General features: G+C 46.5%; 1 protein-coding gene across 1 annotated transcript in view; it reads left to right on the top strand.

Annotated features, from left to right (window-relative positions):
* The window catches only part of EHD4 (EH domain containing 4), an 83,913-nt gene that overhangs the window by 54,611 nt on the left and 11,414 nt on the right, over positions 1–17,888 (top strand). The window contains exon 4 of the mRNA NM_001192053.1: positions 12,849–13,261. Within this exon, the coding sequence (NP_001178982.1) occupies positions 12,849–13,261 (413 nt within the window). The remainder of the gene's footprint in view (positions 1–12,848; positions 13,262–17,888) is intronic.

Below are 17,888 nucleotides of genomic sequence, written 5' to 3'. Positions count from 1 at the left end.
CAGATGGTAAAGAATCTGCCTGTGGTGTAGGAGACCCAGGTTAGATCCCTGGGCTGGGAAAATCCCTTGGATAAAGAAAAGGCAACCCACTCCAGTATTCTTGCCTGGAGAATTCCACGGAGCGAGGAGCCTGGTGGGCGACAGTCCATGGGGTCACAAAGAGTCAGACACGACTGAGCCACTAACACTACTACTAATTTGGATTCACATGGTCCCCACTGGCTTGATCTGCCTTTCTATCTGTGACGTAAATCCAGAAATAACTATCTCCAAATAATGGTTTGGCTTTCAGAGTGGGTTATCTGATAGCTTAGTTGCTTGAGCTGATCTTCATGACTGGCTGTTGTCCACATGTTCACAGAATACTCACTTAACGCTGGGAATGTTTAAAAGGAACAGGGCAGGGCAGGGGTTGAGGGCAGAGGTCACTTTGCAAGTCATTTGTTGATCCAAAGTTGTCACCCTCTGGGTTTAACATTTCTCTGTGGAAAATTATGACGTGAAGAAACATTGTTTCTTTGTCCTTCTGAACCACAAAATGACAAGATGCATTGTCAAGGTGGAAGTCTTGTAAGTATTTGGCCTCATCATCCTTGGGTGGAGTCTGTATACCGTTGGCATTTTGCCTCAAGAAAACCCAGTACAAGTACAGACTGCCTCTGCCTGATTTATAGACATATTGTACGAGACCTTCTCACCTGAGGTACACAAAGCCCACTTGAGAGCGAGGAAGGGACGACTTCCGTGTGCGTGACACTCAATTCCTGAATTCTATTAATCATAGTATTAGAAGGTTGAATCTGATGACTTCTTCAGTATCCTTGGAAGTCTCAAATTCTGTGACTTTTCTTTTGTTAATTTATTTCAGTACAGAAGTGTTTGGAATTAAATGACAAGGAAATTACTCTTGAAGGGCAACTAACTGCCCCTATGGAAACATGCAAGGACCTTCAAATCAGCCCCAAAATGCCACAGCACATGGGTCCAGTGAAATGAATATAATAACATGAAACATGTTACTTGTTCATCTTATCCCCTAGAGGTAGTCACTGAATATTCCTGTAACCATCCAGATGGTTTACATTCTTATGCTGATACTAGAACTTGATGCTACCTTCTATACAGGCACTAAATTGATTTTCCTGAGAATCTGACTTTTTGTTTCAGAAAAGCTTAATGTTCAGAACCATCATATATATCTTTACGATGTGAAGGAATCCGTATTGATCATCCGAGCCATCTGATAGATGTAGAAACTGAGAGCAGGCACTGAAGCAGCTGATCCAAGCTCCAAGATGTGTAGATTTTTCCTAATAGATTTTCACCAAGATCTCTCTCTAGCAAAGAGCCTCCAATGGCAGGTACTACTGCTGTCTTTTCCTAGGGCTCAGATCTGCTTCTTAACCTAATTTTTCACCTGGAATGGAAAGTGAAATATGAAACCCAATTTTCCCTTTGACTTGGCCACGTGACCAGGAGAAGCCTCGTTCGCTGTGCTGACTGTTCAAGTGGAGCATTTCTCTGTTTCCTGTCCGCCCATGTGCTGTGATTCCGTGATGTCTGGGGTCTTTGGGGTCACACAGCACTGTCTGCCTCATCGTTATCTTTACAACATCCCCCATAGGAAGGAGAGACAGGCTGTGGGGCTAGCTTGTTTATTTTAGGAGGAAACAGGCACAAAAAATAAATTCACAAGGTATTGGACTAAATCCCATAGGGAGAGGAGTGGGGAGAGGAGCTGGGGGAAAAACAACACCAAGCCCATCCCAGAACATGCTCGGTCCTTGGTTTAATTTAAATAGTGGTGTGTTTAGTGGCCAGACCAGGCACAGGGCAGTGGAGAACTCTATAACTGTGGGGCTGTTCTTGTAGCCAGTTACATTCTCCAGGAGGTTACCATTAACATCTGGAAACTGAGGGGGATACACATTGAACCTCCTCAAAAAGGTGACTGCTATATGCAGATGTAGGGGCTCCACTGATGGCTCAGTGGTAAAGAACCTGCCTGCCAATGCAGAAGACACAGGAGCCTCGGGTTCAATCCTTGGGTTGGGAAGTTTCCCTGGAGCAGGAAATGGCTATCCATTCCAGTATTCTTGCCTGGAGAATCCCATGGACAGAGGAGCATGGTGGGCTGCAGTCCATGGGGCTGCAGAGAGTTGGACATGATAGCACAGCACAAGCATGCAGATGGAGATGCTGCAGCATTCGTCTTCTCAGAGAGTCTTGTTAGATCCAGGGAGGGGTTTAATATCAGCTCCCCCAATACCCAGCAGGAGCCTGGACCACCCCCACCCCACCCAGCCTCACTGTGTGTCTGGTCAGCTGGGAGGAGGGGGAAGCCCGCTAGAGAAGAGAAGCGAGGCGGGGAGGGCAGCAGCAGCAGCGTCTCTACTCACCCCACCCCAGTGTGTTCTGCTGCTTCACCCTAGTGAAGCGGGGCGGCCTCTGCTCACAGCAAGTTGTGTATTTACAAAGGCATCACTTCATTCCCTGTGTTTCCTGAGATGGTGATAAGCTAGAAAGTGCTAGAAATCCAGACCTTAGAAGGAAGGGAACGCCCTCCTAAATGATATTGCTAGCCCAGTCTATATGTGGACCAGTGATTTTGTCCATATTTATTTTTTTCTTATTACAAAAATAATATATTTTCATCACAAAACCCTTAAAAACTACTTTTTAGAAGACCAAAAAGAAGAAAATAAAAATCACCCCACCAAAAAAAAAAAAAAAAATCACCTCTAATCCCACCATCCTGGTGTATGCACAGTGCAGTGGGTAAAATTACAGGCTTTGGGATCGGCATCCCTGGGTTTGAATTCTGGCACCCCTGGGAAATAGCTATATGACCCCAGGTAAGTTGTTTAACCTCTCTGACTCTCTGTATCCTCACCTGTAAACGTGAACGTGTTAGTTGCTCAGTCGTGACCTAGTCTTTGTGACCCCATGGACCATAGCCTGCCAGGCTCCTCTGTCCATGGGATTTTTCAGGTAAGAATACTGCAGTGGGTTGCCATTCCCTACTCCGGGGATCTTCCCAACCCAAAAGTCAAACCAAGGTCTCCTGCATTGTAGGCAGATTCTTTACCATGTGAGCTACCAGAGAAGCCCCTGTAAAAGGGGGATAATAATAGTACATGCTTCACGGGGTTGCTGTGAGGATTACAGGGGATGATATTCATGTGAAGCTCTCCTGACAGTGCAGGAATGTTGAGAGAGCTCAGTAAATATTTGTTGCAATTCTTTATTTATAGCAGTCACTCTGCATCCAACCCCAGTAACATTTTCAGAAACAGCCTTTTCCAGTTGCAAAGTAAACTCGTCCTGGAAACAAAACAAGGACTCCCTGCACATGTTTAATTGAAGTAGCTGTTATTGTTAACTGAAGTGACTATTTTTGAAAATATATATTTAATACTTGAGTGACCCCTTAGACAACTGATGTTTATTTTGAGATGATTTGTACTCCCTATAATTAGTAACAGCCCTTTTTTAAGACACTCACAGCACTATTTAAGCAACTAAACCCTTGGACTTGCTAAAAATTGTTATGCTTCTTATTTAAAGCAATTCACTTCATTAAACCAAATTTATTTCATTTTATTGTGGTAAGAACACTTACCATGTGATCTACCCTCTTAAATTTTTAGGTGTACAGTATTGTTAACTACAGACAGGGTTGTATAGCAGTTCTCTAGAATGTACTCATCTTTCCTTGTGGTTCAGCTGGTAAAGAATCCACCTGCAATGCAGGAGACCTGGGTTCGATCCCTAGGTTGGGAAGATCCTCTGGAGAAGGGAAAGGCTACAGTATTCTGGCCTGGAGAATTCCATGGACTGTATATAGTCCATGGGGTTGCATAGAGTCGGACATGACTGAGTAACTCACTTTCGCTAGGTAATAACTGAAGCTTTATGCCCTTTGCTTAGCAGTTTCCCCTCACCCCAGCCCCTGGCAGTCACCAGTCCACGCTATGATTCCAAGTCTGTTTTAGACACCTCATGTAAGTGAAATAATGCAGTATTTGTCCTTCTGTGACTGGCTTATTTCACTTGGTATAGTGTTCTCAGGGCTCACCCTTGTCACACATTATTCCAGTGTATATATACACCGCATTTGTTCTATTCATTCATCTGCCAATGGGCTTTTAGGCTATCTCCAAATCTCAGCTACGTGGATTATGCAGCAGTAAACATGAGAGTGCTAACATCTCTTTAAGATCTCAGTTTTAAATTCTTTTGGATAGATACCCAGGAGTAGGATTGCAGGATCATACGGTAGTTTTGTTTTTAATTTTGGAGGGGAATAAATGGATCCCCTGGAGAAAGGCATGGCGACCCACTCCAGTATTCTTGTCTGGAGAACCCCATGGGCAGAGGGGTTCTCTGAGTCCATGGGGTCCCAAAGAGTGAGACCCAACTAAAGCGATTTAGCACAAACTAGATATAGATTTACTGAGTACCTACTCTGCTCAGTGGTGGATCCTGGGTGAACAGTGGTGAACAGATGAGGGGTGAAGTTTCCCTTTGGCGTTTCTGTCACATAATCACCAAATAAATATATCATTATAGAGAGTAAGTGCTCCACAAGAAAAACCACTGGTGCTGGAGAACAGATCACAAGGGAACGGATTTAGGGAGTGTCAGGTGTGCTGCAGTGGGCTTTTGGACTCCAGACATGATGATGACAGTCTCATCTAGAGCACGGGCTGTGGCAGAGAACAGACCCGTTCGCGAGGCAGGGACATGCTGCTCTGCTTGGGTGGGGGAGGCCTCCTGAGGGCATGGGTGGTTGGAGATGGGAGAGAGGGAAGGCACTCCAGGCAGAAGGGAAGTTCTGGGCAAAGTCCTGGGCTTGGCTGGCTGGTCAGGGGGCCTTGTCCACCCCAAGAATGGCACTAGCAGCAAGGGCAGAGAGAACCATTATCTTGCATTCTTTCATTGACACACGTCTTGATTAAAACTCACGTAATAGGAAACTTGGCTTTGGGAAGTAACTGAAGCATTTTTTTCTGTTGTGCTATTAAAAATAGTCAGTCAAATTTGCTTCCTTGGGGTGCCTGCCCTGTGTTTACCTGAGCCTGGGGCCACTGTCCTGACCTCATATGCCATTTCCTGGTAAGGCTTGTCAGCAAGGACGGAGACCGTGGTCTCCACAGGGCTGTGACGGAAGCCCCCTGATTGGGTGGAAAGGGCCCCTTCCTTCCTGCCTCCTCCTCGTTCCCAGAATGTGGAACCAGGAATGCCAAGCTGGGATCTTCCACAGGACAAAGTCTCTTTCCCAGCTCCAAAAGCCATATAGCTGTGGGGTCCTTTTGCAAAAAGAGAAGCTGTACTTTTAAACAATTGAACTGATTACACCTCTGTTTTGTTCCAGACTATTACAAGTTCCACTGGAACATCTTACAGAATTGAAATGTCTGTCATCGGCACCTCTCCTCTAGGGGCCTGGTTTTAGTTCAGGTTCCACTACCTGCTGGCTGTGTAACCTTGGGCAGGTGTCTAAAATCATTAAGCCTCAGTTTCTACATCTGTGGACGTGCTCAGTCATGTCCAACTCTTGGAACTCAATAGTCCCCATAGCCTATCGCCCTCCAGGCTCCTCTGTGCATGGAATTTTCCAGGCAAGAATACTGGAGTGGGTTGCCGTTTCGTCCTCCAGGAGATCTTTCTGACCCAGGGATCAAACCTGAGTCTCTTGTATCTCCTTCATTGGCAGGCGATTCTTTACTAACTGCACCACCTGGGAAGCTCCTATATATAATTGACTGATAACATATTTAAAATATATTGAGTACCGTGGGGACAGTTCTATTATTATATTGAATTTTATGCTCTCCACACACACTCATACATGTGCATGTATATACCCTACACCCACAGGCATGCTCACCTGGGGGTGTGCACTCACACGCCCAGATCTGTGTGCCCTGGGTCTTATTTCATTCTGTGCAGCTGGAACTGATTCTCATAAACTCAGAGCACTCTCATCCCTGGTCTGTCACGATGAAAGACTTTAAGCACCTCGGCCATGAGGCAAGACACTGTGAAATTCACGACTCTCAAAGTTTCAGTGGACAAGCCAAATTTTACATTAACTTTTGTGGTTAAGACTGTTGGAACTGTTGCTAAATCCAACTCCATACATGGCCAGATTCATGACATAGTTCCCTTGAACAGCTTTCAACTTCCTGGTCTACTCAGCAGTGTGTGGAGATGTATATCTTCAAACAAGTTCAGCAACCTTGGATTTTTTTTCCTTTTTTCCCTTCTCCCTTTCTTTCTTCTTTGCAGCCTTCTGTCCATCCTTTCTTTTTCTTTCATATTTATTTTTACTTTTTAAGTCAGTTTTATTGAAGTACAGTACATTACAATGCCCTCACTCTAATTGTACAGCTTTCTGAGTTTTGATGAATTTGCAGATTTACTCCTGTACTCGTGTTTCTTGTGTAACCACCACCATCTTCTAGAAACAGAAACTGTACATCACCCTGAGAAGTTCCTTCTTTGATTTTGGCACTTTGTGGTCAGTCCCAGTCCCATCTTCAGTCCCAGGCAACCGCTCATCTGCTCTCTGTCACTGGAGCTTAGCTTTGTCTGTTATAGAATTTAGTGTAAATGGAATTGTACAGTTATGTGTTCTTTAATGCCTGGCTTCTCCCACTTGGCGTGTTTCTGAGATTCACCTGTGTGTTGCATGCATCAGTAGCCCCACCCGTTTATTGCTGAGTAGTATTCCACTGATAGACGCAATGCAGTTTAGCCATTCACCCACCAAAGGACATGTGGATTATTTCCAGTTTGGGGCTATTCTGGGTAAAGCTAGCAGCCTCAATTTTATGGCAGCATGTCCCTCAGCAGCAATTCCAAGCACATCCTAGGAACTTGATAATTATTAATAAATCCATTTAAAACTTTTTTGTGTGTTTGAAATGTCTTATTAAATTCTAGGATGTTTAATGTACTTTTGATTTCCAAAGAGACATGTTCGAGAAATTGTTTAAGGCAGGGAAGTTTAGGGGAATTCCCTGGCAATCCAATGGTTAGGATTCTGCACTTTGACTGCACAGGGCCTGGGTTTGATCCCTGGTCAGGGAACTAAGATCCTGCAAGCCATGCAGCGTGGCCAAAAAATAAAAAGGGAACGTTGAACGTTTTCCCACAGAATACATTGAGTCCATCAGGAAGCACTCCTGAGGGCTGTGTTGGCAAGCATGCTTCTGGGCTGGAGAAGCAGGATAGGGAGGCCCCCGCCCTCAGACATTCCCAGCCCAAGTGAGAGGCACCTGTGAAGTAACGCCATGCAGTTCTTTGAGGTGGGGAGAGTAGCAGCTAGGAGTGCCCCTCAGGAGCCCAGGAGGGCTGGAGGGCAGAGTTGGGTTTCTAAGGCAGAGTCTGAGCTGTAGTGTTTCCACTCAGAAGTTGGCACCAGGTGGACAGTGCTGTCCAGACCAAAGGCCGTGAGCTCAGAACATAAGGACACCCTGTAGGCCAAACAAAACAGCAGCTGAGGGCACGTTCAGTCTGAGGGCCACTGGTATTCAACGTTGTTTTAAGGGGTAACGCCGTCACAGACCTACTTAGTATAGCATGGCTCACTCTAGGGGTGACAGGCCCCTGACGGCCCTCTGTGACAGAACCTCTAGGGGAGTTCATTGCTCTCCCCTGCTGAGCACCAAGGTTTGCCCTGAGCTGTCCTGGCCAGCACAGGTGTGCACAGGACTTTGTTAAGCCAAGGAGGATCCTGCGGTTGGAATCATTGCCTTGTTTTAGAAGTAACCCAGGGTCTTTGAGGGGCTTCTCATGTAGCACTAGTGGTAAAAACCCACCTGCCAGCAGAGGAGACATAAGAGGACACAGGTTCAGCCCCTGGGTTGGGAAGATCCCCTGGAGGAATGGACGGCAACCCACTCCAGTCCACAGGGTTGCAAAGAGTTGAATTGACAGAAGTGAATTGGCACGCGGGGTCTTTAGGACCAACTGGTAGAACTCCCTGTTTCACAAGCAAGGGAGGAAAGGCCACTGGCTCTATTCATAAAATACGAGCAGTCTCTGCTCAGTCAGTATATTTTATCAGCTATCTTCTGAGCACTGATTCACGTGGCTCGAGCATCACTGCATTGTCATCTTTACCCAGTTTAATTAGGGAAATTTGATTTTCTCCATGGCTGCAGGCTGTACTTCACCCCAGCCAGGCATCTTTCAGCAAATCTTTATTTTGCCCCCACCAGGCACTGGGAATTGGATGCAAGGATTTTTCAAATAACCAGGTCATAACATTTTAGAGAACTTAGCTGCCAAGATGATTCTAAATGCTTCACCCATATACTCCACAGCCCCGTGAAGTATATGGACACCAGTATTAGCCCCATTTTACAGATGAAAAAATGAGACACAGAGAGATAAAGCAGCATGCCCCAGGTCACAAAATTAGTAAGTGGTAGAGGTAGGATTAGAATCCCAGGCAGCCTGAATCCAAAGCCCACACTTTTGATAATCACTGACTTGTGCCACTGTGAGGAAGATATGGTCCCTACGGTTAAAGAATTTACTATCTAATGAGAGAACCCTGTACATCCATCGGGTTATAATCCACTGTGTAAAGTCATTTGATAGGAGAACAAGCAAAGGGCTCTGGGAACCCAGAAGACGGAGGAAGGGATCAACAGTTACTGTTTAGTGGGCACAGTTGCGGTTTGGGAAGGTGAAAAGAGTTCTGGAGATGGATGGTTGTGATGGTTCACAACAATACGAATGCACTTAATGCCACTGAACTGTACACTTAAAAATGGTAAAATAACAATAACAGCAACTGCATGTGAGGAAAAAATTGAGCAGACCAACTTCTCCCAGCTTTGACAATTCTTTGCTTTCTTCTGAGACACTTAGTGATTTTTTTTTCACCTTTGATTGTGTTGCCTAACATGTGGCAAGCCGTTCTTTTACACCTCTTAATGACAAACAAAGCACTTCTACCTACCCATACTGCTTAATCCTTACCAAGCTTTCATCATGACTTTAAAACAAAAGAATACAGACATGCACCTCTTCCTCCAGAGGTGAGGACTGGCTACACTTTAGCACACTTAGATCTGGCAGCTCTGTTCCCAGTAACTTTTTATTTCACTGAAGCATTGGAACGAAGTGTTTTTTAAAATAACTTTTAGGAACCCAAATTAAAGTTGAAACACACATGTTACTGTAGAGGTCAACCAGTCAACCCAGGCGGCCCATGGAGGAAGAGAGACAAGTCTGCATGGCTGAATTTACACTGTGCTCACATACAGAGGAGGTGACAGCTATTGGTGTGGCAAGTTTCTTTTGGCACTGGTTGTAAAAGCATACATAGTTTGGAAATATTCAAATGTGGAGATAGATTATTTACCAATCATGGTCCTTGGTAGCAAACCAAAGAAGCTAACTAACTTGAGCAGAAAAGGAGTTTTCAGAAAATCAGGCTGTTCACAGAATGGATAGGAAGACTGGAGAGCTGGGCTCAAAAACTAGGTTAGGAAGCCACTGAAGTGAAGTCGCTCAGTCGTGTCCGACTCTTTGCGACCCCATAAACTAGCCTACCAGGCTCCTCTGTCCATGGGATCTTACAGGCAGTAGTACTGGAGTGGATTGCCATTTCCTTCTCCAGGGGATCTTCCCGACCTGGGGCTTGAACCCGGGTCTCCTGCATTGTAGACAGACGCTTTACCATCTGAGCCACCAGGGAAGTCCTATCATCATCTAAATTCAGCCATCTCTCCCATAAATAAATTCTCATTTTCCCTGTGTCTTTGCATCATTCCCTTAAGATTCAACACCATCCTCTGGTAGGAGAGGATTGCATTCATGCTAAGTCACTTCACTCGTGTCCAACTCTTTGCGACCCCATGGACATGGGGATTCTCCAGGCAAGAATACTGAGTGGGTTGCCGTGCCCTCCTCCAGGGGATCTTCTCGACCCAGGAATTGAGCCCGCGTCTCTTGCATCTCCTGCATTGGCAGGCGGGCTCTTTATCACTAGCACCACCTGGGAAGCCCAGGAGATGATTGTCTGATTCTAAATCACCTATCTGTACCCCAGCCTGCCAACGAGTGACGCAAGATACTGTCCACCACACCTTCAGCATCTGTGGTCCCCAAGGAACCCATGCTAACCCCCATCCAACAGGAAGAGCATTCAGCAAAGGACAACCGGTGTCCTCCCGAGTGTGCATGCTGGACACAGCGTTTTCTTCAATCTGTTTATGAACCTTCAGTTACCAAATGAGAGAGACATTGGGTCAGAGAGACAAGTCCATCCTCCCTATTGGAAAAGTAAATCCACACACAGGGCTTTCAGTGGGTGGCTTCAAAACGTCATCGCAGCCCCCAGGGAACAGCGCCATCTTTCATCCACTGAGCATCTCCTACCCAGGATCTGGGCTTTCTGGTGCACAGGTCAGTCTCAAATGACAGAACCCACATTACCTTAGGAGGAGGTTTGCTCTGGCCTCACAGGGACAGAACCAAGTGAAATGTTAACTCAGAATCTTCATATCCTACGCTATGACCTGTTCCATAGGTCTTCGCTTTTCCTCTGATCTAAACTGGCTGCTGACAGCAATGAAAAACTCTAGCCCACATTCTGGAAACTGCCTTTGGTCTCCTTTCCCCCCAGGGAATCAGGGAGTCCCTCAGTGAGACAGAAAAGAGAAGTGAAAGGCCTGAGCTGGCAGCATACACACATGCGCGGTGACATAAAGCCCTGCATCCAGGGCTGTGGTTTCCTCTGGGGAGGAGGTTGAGGACAGGGCTTGGGGAGGGGGTCACGGAGGGCTTCAGCACTTTCGTGAATGTTCTCTTTATTTAAATGTATCTTTTTATTTTTCAAGTTTTGGCTGTGCTGGGTCTTCATTGTGGCACGTGGGCTTTCTCTAGCTGTGGCGCATGGGCTCTGTAGTCGCAGCTCGTGAGGCTCTCTAGTTGTGACCCCTGGGCTTAATTGCCCTGTGGCATGTAGGATCTTAGTTCCCCGACCAGGGATCGAACCCCCTCCCTTGCATTAGAAGACAGATTCCCAACCACTGGACTACCAGGGAAGTCCCTATTTAAATGTATCTGAATCCAGTTTGCTTGCCCAGTTACTCCTCTTACACCTGTTCTTCAATTCATGGAAACTTTAGTCCATGGACCCCCTTTATTTCTGTCTAATAGCTCATTCTCCTTTTGGCCTTCATGTACTTTAGAGGCCTCGCTTCCTCCATCCCCAGAATCAACCAGCATCTGCAAACCCATGTAACATGTTTGTATTCGAGCTGTAGTACATGTCCAAAGGTTACTTTGTTTTTTAACATTGTGCTGCTGCTGCTGCTGCTAAGTCGCTTCAGTCGTGTCTGACTCTGTGTGACCCCAGAGATGGCAGCCCACCAGGCTCGCCCGTCCCTAGGATTCTCCAGGCAGGAACACTGGAGTGGCTTGCCATTTCCTTCTCCAGTGCATGAAAGTGAAAAGTGAAAGTGAAGTCGCTCAGGTTGTCTACTTGAAAGTTATACAGTTGTGTCCGACTCCTAGCGACCCCATGGACTGCAGTCTACCAGGCTCCTCCATCCATGGGATTTTCCAGGCAAGAGTACTGGAGTGGGGTGTCATTGCCTTCTCCGTTTAACATTGTAAGTGAATGTTATCATGCTATACATGTCCTTTTGAAACTGATTTTTTGTGTGTGTGAGATTTGCCTGTGTTGACAAGTGAAAATCTAGTTCACCCTCACCGCTATGTGGTATTTTGTTATTTAAATAAACTACACTTCATTTTTTTTTAAGTATTTGAAGCAAAGAAGGTCAAGTGAAAATTTCTTAAAGGTACAGGTTGGGCACGTCAATGTTCATCACATTATTCTCTAGACTGTTATATGTGTTTGAAAGTTTTCCAGATCTAAAAAAAGAGGCAAGAGCGTGAAAAGTAGGGTCAGGAAATATCCCTTTTGGGTTCTGACTGCACTGCTTTGAGGCTTGATTCTAGAGCTAATCAGCCTTGAGAATAAAAATAAGCCCGGGAGGCTGGCCCCTTCTGTTTGCTTCTCATGGGACTTACCTCCCTGAGAAATGCTCAAAAGCCTTGACCACAAGCCGAGAGGAGTGTTGATTTGGGTGCGTGATTTGGAGTGTGTTGGTACACAGCCAAGGTAAAATAAACAGAATTGTCATGGGTCTGGTCATTTTTAGAAAGAAATTGGCAAGAGACCATTTCATGGAATGGCTGTGAAACACAATTTTAAAAATATTTACAACATACGTAAGATATAAATAGTCCAAATGATAAATATAGGTCACGGTTTTGGCCAAGTCAACCTCTGATCTCCTTAACACTCTTAAATTTAGATAGATGGAAATTTCCCTTTTGTGGTACTTCCTGTACACTCCATGAGACTTCAGGTGGCCACTAGGTTTCTTCCTTCTCCAGCTCTGCTACTTTCAGAAAAGTGAGACTTTGGTAGAAATTGAGAGCTTTTGACCCATGGCCTGTATTTTTTCAGGGCCATCACTCAATTTTGCCATTAAACCAAAAGACCGTACTAGGTGAAACAAGAGACTCCTGGGGGCTAAAAGAAATTACAAATATGGAAGCAAGCATTGCCCAATTAGAGTGACCACAGTATCCCCTGGCACGGCCCATGCAAGGACTCCCAGCATCCCCAGTGTTAACTCTATGCATCCAGCCCAGGGGGCCCCGTTTGAAACAATTTTCATATCATGAGTCCTCCCCTTCCTCCAGCTTGAAGATGGGGCACTCTCCTCGGCAGCTGCTGGAGACCCAGGTGGTTCTGAGCCCCCGTAGCAGTCGGCCGCACTGACCTGCCCCTTCCCTCCCCACAGGGTATGACTTCTGCCAGGTCCTTCAGTGGTTCGCTGAGCGGGTGGACAGGATTATCCTGCTCTTCGATGCACACAAACTGGACATCTCGGACGAGTTCTCAGAGGCCATCAAGGCCTTCCGGGGCCAAGACGACAAGATCCGTGTAGTGCTGAACAAGGCCGACCAAGTGGACACACAACAGCTGATGCGAGTCTATGGGGCCCTCATGTGGTCCCTGGGCAAGGTCATTAACACACCTGAGGTGCTACGCGTCTACATCGGCTCCTTCTGGACGCAGCCCCTGCAGAACACTGACAACCGAAGGCTCTTCGAGGCCGAGGCCCAGGACCTGTTCAGAGACATCCAGAGCCTTCCCCAGAAGGCGGCAGTGCGCAAACTCAATGACCTCATCAAGCGAGCGCGGCTGGCCAAGGTAAGCTGGAGACCCCCAGCAGCAGCCTGGGCAGGGACTCTTCCCACACGCACCTCAGGGGGAGGTTCTACTCCAGGAGCCTCAGGGAACAGGACATGGAAGGGTTATGAAGCAAGCCTGACAATCAGTATCTTCTTTAGATTCTGGCTCCTACCTCTGTGGTCTTGGGCAAATGACTCCTTTCCAAGCCTGACTCAGTCTATAAAATGGAACTAGTAAGAGCACATCCCAGGGTGCTTGGGAGGGTTGTGTGACCTGACTTGCAGAGTGCTTGACGTAGCACCTGGTACTTGGGGAAATGCATGCACTCACCACCTGGATGCTGCTGCTATGTTAGGATGGCAGGAAGATAACCCACCGAACCAGAGAAAGGTGGCGTTGGTGGGACCATTGGGGTGCCGAGGGACCAGCACTTGTCACCCTGTGCCTAAGGCATGGAGCCCTGCGTCACACGAGGGCACAGAGAGGTCACAGGAGGTTGGCTCAGCCCAGCTCACCAACTATGGCATTTCGGGAGGGGGTACACCATATCCCCATTCTGGGCTGTGGTTCCCACTCTCCAGCCTCATGGCTGAGCCTTTTAGCAGCCCCAGGAGTCTGTGCCTCCAGGTGGTGGGCAGTGATCTGACCACCCTCGTGTTAACAGCATAGTCTATTTTGCTGTGCCTCTGAAGAGAGGGGAGCATGTGACTCCTCTAAGAAAAAGTACAGAAAAAAAAAAAGGTTCTTTAAAAACTGTATGTACATTTCATAAAATGATAGTCCTCTAACACCTAATACCATAAGTGCCTCTAGAGTTTATCTAGTCCCAGTGATCATCAGAAGCACCCAGGAGCTTTAAGCAATGTAAGTTCCCAAGCCCTGCCCCAGAGCCTCTGATTGGGGGTAGAGTGTGTGTGTGTATGTGTGTCTGTCTGTCTGTCTGTCTGTGTGTCTGTGTGTGTGTGTGTAAAGCTCCCCCAGTGATTCTGATGATCAATCAAGTTTGGGAACCAGAGGTCTTTAGTGACAAAGAACTAAATTCAGCCCTCCTGGCTTCCAGTCTAGCCTTCTGCTTTGGTCTTGTCCTTTCTGCTAGAAGCAGTCCTGGGCCGCCTCTCCAGATCCCTGGTCAGGAGGCCTCATTTTTCCTTCAACTTTTGATGGCAGAACCTGCGTATCCCCACTTCCTCTTGCTGCACCATGAGGGGCTTCTGCTCTGGCCTAGGGGCCCACAGGCCAGCCTTCTAGAGTCGACCATTACTTTGCCTACTAAGGTCAACAGCACCCTAGGCCAGGGCTGGGCAGCCTAGTCAGGTGAAGGAGGAGGCGCCAAACTCCCCTCTTCAGAATGGTGAGCTGTGAGTGCCCAGGTGTAGACACTGTGCTCTGAGAAGGGACCTGGCTGGGGTGGGGAGCAGGGAGGGCTCCACTGAGGGTGACCGACTGTGCAGGTGACCAGCCGTCCAGCCCCTCCTCACTGCCTGCATGCCTGTGTGCTCCAGGGCAGCATCCCTCCTGGCTGCGACCAGACACCCCGCTGGCTGCGACCCCGCCCATCATCCCTGGATCAGCTCTTTCCTCTTGCTCCCCCTAAGGCTTTTTCACACCCTCCACCCATGTTCCGCTGATTTGCAGTCACCTGTGCTCCTGAGTCACAGCTCTCTATCTTTTCTTCTCGTACAAGCTGCTTCCTTCCCGGAACAGCCACTTTTGTTACAGTTCTGCAAGGCTTGTAAATCCACTAATTTACAGCTCTCCTGAGATGATTTCCCTCCCTGGCTCAGTGGCAGGAAGTCTGTTTTTGCCCGGTGAGTGACCCCCTGGTATGTGGTCTTTCTCTTCTCTAGCTGATATAACTGAACTTCACCTTCAGGGTATGTAATACCCAAAATGATTGTATAACCAAGGCTGGTAAATGATGTCATAGCCTTTGCAGATCTCAAGATCTTTTAAACTATTTTTAAATGCCCATGGACTTTTTTTTTTTTTTTTAATTTACCAGGCATCGCTGAGGGCCTGGTAACTCAAGATGCAGCTATGTTTGATCATATAAATAAATAAAAGGCAAAAGGCTCACTGGGAGTGCCAAGCGCATGGGATTTTGCTGCCATCCTGGCACCTTGGGCCCTGTGAAGGGGCTGGCGTGGCCTGGGTTTAGAGGCACAGAATGCTGCTGTGCCTGACACGGGAATAATGAAAGCCCTTGTGTAGAGGCAGGGGGTGGGGGCAGGGGGCAGTCAAATTGCTGAGCTTACTTCTAGGAAAAAAGCTTGTCTTCTTTTTTTTTTTTCTTCCTAAGAATAGTATCTGGCTTGTTCCTTTTCATAAAGGAAAATGTTTGAAGTACGGATGTTTCCAGCCTGAGCTGTGCCAGTGTGTTCCTGGGGCGGCACCAGGCTGGCAGGGGGGCAGGAAACAGTCTCAGGCAGAGAAGCTGAACTCAGCACAATAGCCTTGACCACTAACCAGTGCCATGCACTTCATACACTGTCTGCAGTTTTATGTTCCATTTGTGAACTTGTTGCTGAAATGGACAAGGGGTCACCTGAGCTTTACGCTTTGAAGTGTGCCTGTTTCATAAAAATGCTCTTGGGTTTTGATATATTCATCTCTCTTTCTCCTGATCCAGCTTTCCTTTGGCAGGCCAACCTTGACTGAGGGTCTGTAATGTTCTAGAAGCCCCATGATTTGCATTGCATGTGTTATTTCATCTGATCCTGCCCACAGTATGCAGAGTTGGACATTCATTTCTCATACAAGGGAAATGAAGCTCAGAAAGGTGACCTGACTTAGCCAGGACTTCCCAGCCTGAAGTTGTAGATTCAAACTCCAGTGGGCCTGACTCCCTGGTCCGGAAAGCATTCACCTGAAATGCAGCGTGGACAGCATCTGTTGGTCTTTACTATGCCCTAGCTTTCTGCATTAATCTGTCATTCTGACTATTCAATAATATTCTCCATCCACATAAACCCTACACAGTTTAGAAGTTTGTCAAGCTGTGATTTTGAAAGTATGCAAAGGATAAGATTCCAGATGTCACCTGGCAGGTGTCAGATCTGCATTGGTATGTTGTTGTTTAGTTGCTAAGTTGTATCCCACTCTTTTGTGACCCCATGGACTGTAGCCTGCCAGTCTCCTCTGTCCATGGGGTTTCCAAGGCAAGAATACTGGAGTGGGTTGCCATTTCCTTCTCCAGGGGATCTTCCCAGGGATTGAACCTGCATCTCCTGCCTTACAGGCAGATGCTTTACCACTGAGCCACCAGGGAAGCTCTGAGTTGGTGGGTGGAGTGTTTCTATTTAGACCACCATAATTAGGTAGAATTAGTGGCCCATCCAGAAATAAAAGCCAGAAATGGCATTGTTAATGTCCTGTTGAGTTCTGCAGTAATCCAAGTATCATAAATATGACATTTCCCATAATATGAAAAATGGCACTCTTACTAAAGATCTCTTGAAACTTAATGATTTCCCTACTTTTTCTATTTACATTTTTTCCCCCAGTCCTTTATTTCAAGGGACAGGAAATCTTTAGAGTGGGTTTTTTGGTTAGCCTCAAAGAGTATATATCTTATGATATCGGTAGACATCTTTCTTTGAAGACTGTTCATAATCTCAGATGCCAGTCAAGTTTCATTTCATGATTTTTTAGAGTAATCTGTTTGGGGAAAGCCCCCACCAAAGGTTTAGAAGATAAGAATTTACTTTTATCCAGTATCATTAAAATAGCCAAGTTAAATAAAGTTCACGGACTTTCCTGGTAATCCAGTAGTTAAGACTGCCTTCCAGTGGAAGGGGTGCAGGTTCGATCCCTGGCTGGGGAGGTAAGATCCCACATGCCTGGCAACAAAAAAACCAAAGCATAAAAGAGGAGCAATATCATAAAAAATTCAATAAAGACTTGAAAAACTTGGTCAATGTAAAATTTTTTTTTAATGAAATAAGGTTCAAACTCTAAATCATAGTAGTTTGTGGGATAAATGCACAAAGATAAAAAGCAAGGCAAGTTTACTCTAGGACCCCACCTTTTATAAAGACACTGCTCACGAATAGGAAAGGTTCCCACCCACTTGGAGACCTTTGTTCAGTAAAAAAAAATGAGTCAACGTTTGAGGAAGGAACAAACTAAAAATGAGAAAGGAAAGGAGAGGTCAGTGGTTTGGGGCATTTAGTATAGTTCTGTGGAATTTAGTTTTGTCTTCAAAGTGTGTTCTCCTCTTCATCGTATGTGGCTTGGAGACTGAGCTTTCCAGTCTGTCTGTACCGCCCATTCCTTCTGGGGGCGAAATTAGACATTTGGAAATTCGCCACATGGACCCAAGCTAAGTTATGTAAGAATCATTCTACGAGGGCTGGTAGCTGTCCCTTTGATGCTTAGTCTTCCAGGCGGTGTTTAAAAATAGCTCAGTCAGCAGCCTCAAGCTACTGGGGGTGTGTCAGTAGCTTGAGTCCTAGCTTGAGTCCGCACACACAGGGTAGCCTATCTCTTTGAAGGCTGACTCAGATGACTGGGTGGGCCCCTCGCATCCCCTTTAAGGCTCTTCAGAATCACATCCGCTATTGGTTCCAGCTTTGATTTCAACAGAATAAGGAACCCAAGTGGGAGCCAATCAGCTGCATCTTGAAGCCTCACACTTACTATCTCA

The sequence above is a fragment of the Bos taurus genome, chromosome 10, assembly GCF_002263795.3.
Source record: "Bos taurus isolate L1 Dominette 01449 registration number 42190680 breed Hereford chromosome 10, ARS-UCD2.0, whole genome shotgun sequence".
In the NCBI taxonomy this organism is placed as follows: Eukaryota; Metazoa; Chordata; class Mammalia; order Artiodactyla; family Bovidae; genus Bos; species Bos taurus.
This window is presented reverse-complemented; position numbering and strand designations above follow the sequence as displayed.